Consider the following 1,697-nt stretch of genomic DNA (forward strand, 5'->3'; position numbering starts at 1 on the left):
AATATGATGGATGGGGTAGAACATCCCAACCAAGCTCCAATAATTTTTGTCGAATTATCACATGAGGCCGCGCATTGTTCTGATGAAACACTACGCCCTTCCGATTCTATTTCTGAACGTTTTTGTTCAGAAGTTCAATTGCTGTTTTCAATTCGTCTAATTGAGAACAATACTTCTCTGAATTTATCGTCTCGTTGTTTGGTAAAAGCTCATAATACAGGATCCCTTTCCAATCCCACCAGACACAGAACATGACCTTCTTTGAATGAAGATTTTTTGGGATGGCTAAAGGTGGTTCATTTCGCTTTCCCCAAGATCTTTTTCGCTCAACATTATTGTAAATGATTTTTCCATTTTTTATCCCTCGTCACTACTTGCTTCAAAAATGGTGTCTCCTCGTTGCGTTTATGAAGCGAGTCGCAAATGGAAATGCGATCCATCAGATTTTTCTCCGTTAAATCATGGGGAACCCATACATCAAAATGGTTTATGTAACCAAGCTTCACAAAATGCTCGTGGATGGTGGATTTTGACATATTCAACATTTCTGCTAATTTACGTGTCGTATAGCGTGAGTTATTCTCGATCAGTTCATTCATTTTAATCTGATCTTCATCTATGGTAGAGAGCCTACTCGGGCATTCTTGATCTTCAAGATTGAAATCACCAGCTTTAAATCTAGCAAACCACAGTTCTTTCAGCTACAGCACCTTCGCCATAAACAGCACATATCTTGTTTGCCGCTTGTGTGACATTTTTGCCTTTCCGATAAAAGAAAAGCATTAAATGCCTAAAATGCCTAAAATGCCTAAAATGCACTTTGTTTTCTTCTATATTCAAAGGCGTATAAAACTGACAAAAATTAACGTATCGCAATCAAATTTTTTTCCAAGTATGCCTGAAGTATCGTCTTTTACGATATGTCATTTGTTTTCAATCGTTCTGATATATTCAGATCTGTCCTTACGCCACCTACCAAAAATCGGCACGAATTTTCCGGACAACCTAATATTTTATTTTATTATTGTATTTTATTAATATTATATTATATTCCAATCAGAAATAATTTCTCAAAAAAACGTCGTTTCGATGTCGAAAATAAAAGTCGAAAGTTTTCGAAATTTCTATTAATTTCGACGGATTTTTTATCCCAATTTCGATTAATTTTCGAATTGGAAATAAAATCTTGAATTGATTTTAATCAGCATAAAAATATACTACTAGTGTCATTAATGCAATAAGTAAATTCGACAAGTTGTGTCACTAATAGCGAAATAGTGGTAAAGAAAATTTCATAAAAGTTTCATGAAATTTTATTGTGAAAATAAATATTATTGATTAGCATCATATTTCAGAGAATACGCAACAAAATTATAATAAAAAAAATTTATTTTATGAATTCAAGAATTAATTTTATGATGCACCCATGCTCGATTACCTCCGAATCCTCCACTTATTATGCTTCATTTCTGTGATCATACAGGAACTGCTTCTTCAAAGAACCATGAATAATGCTAATGGATGTATAATTATAACATATCTGTTCAAAGATGTTGTGAAAGAGGCGGAACATATAAAAAAAATATAATTAATATTAAATATACAATAGTAAATATACAATAATGTATAAATGATGATACCTATGATAATAACTTGTTTTTAATAATATTGTAAAATATTATTTTAACTGAAATAAT

General features: G+C 31.8%; 1 protein-coding gene across 1 annotated transcript; it reads right to left on the reverse strand.

The window, feature by feature from the left end:
* Positions 1-374: 374 nt before the first annotated feature.
* On the reverse strand, positions 375-701 carry LOC105625430 (histone-lysine N-methyltransferase SETMAR-like; the record flags this gene model as incomplete). Its single annotated transcript, XM_012206759.1, has 1 exon — positions 375-701. A coding segment is annotated over one exon (327 nt), but the record flags the coding sequence as incomplete, so codon positions are not given.
* Between the last annotated feature and the right edge of the window lie 996 nt (positions 702-1,697).

Source organism: Atta cephalotes (genome assembly GCF_000143395.1).
Source record: "Atta cephalotes unplaced genomic scaffold scaffold01513, whole genome shotgun sequence".
In the NCBI taxonomy this organism is placed as follows: Eukaryota; Metazoa; Arthropoda; class Insecta; order Hymenoptera; family Formicidae; genus Atta; species Atta cephalotes.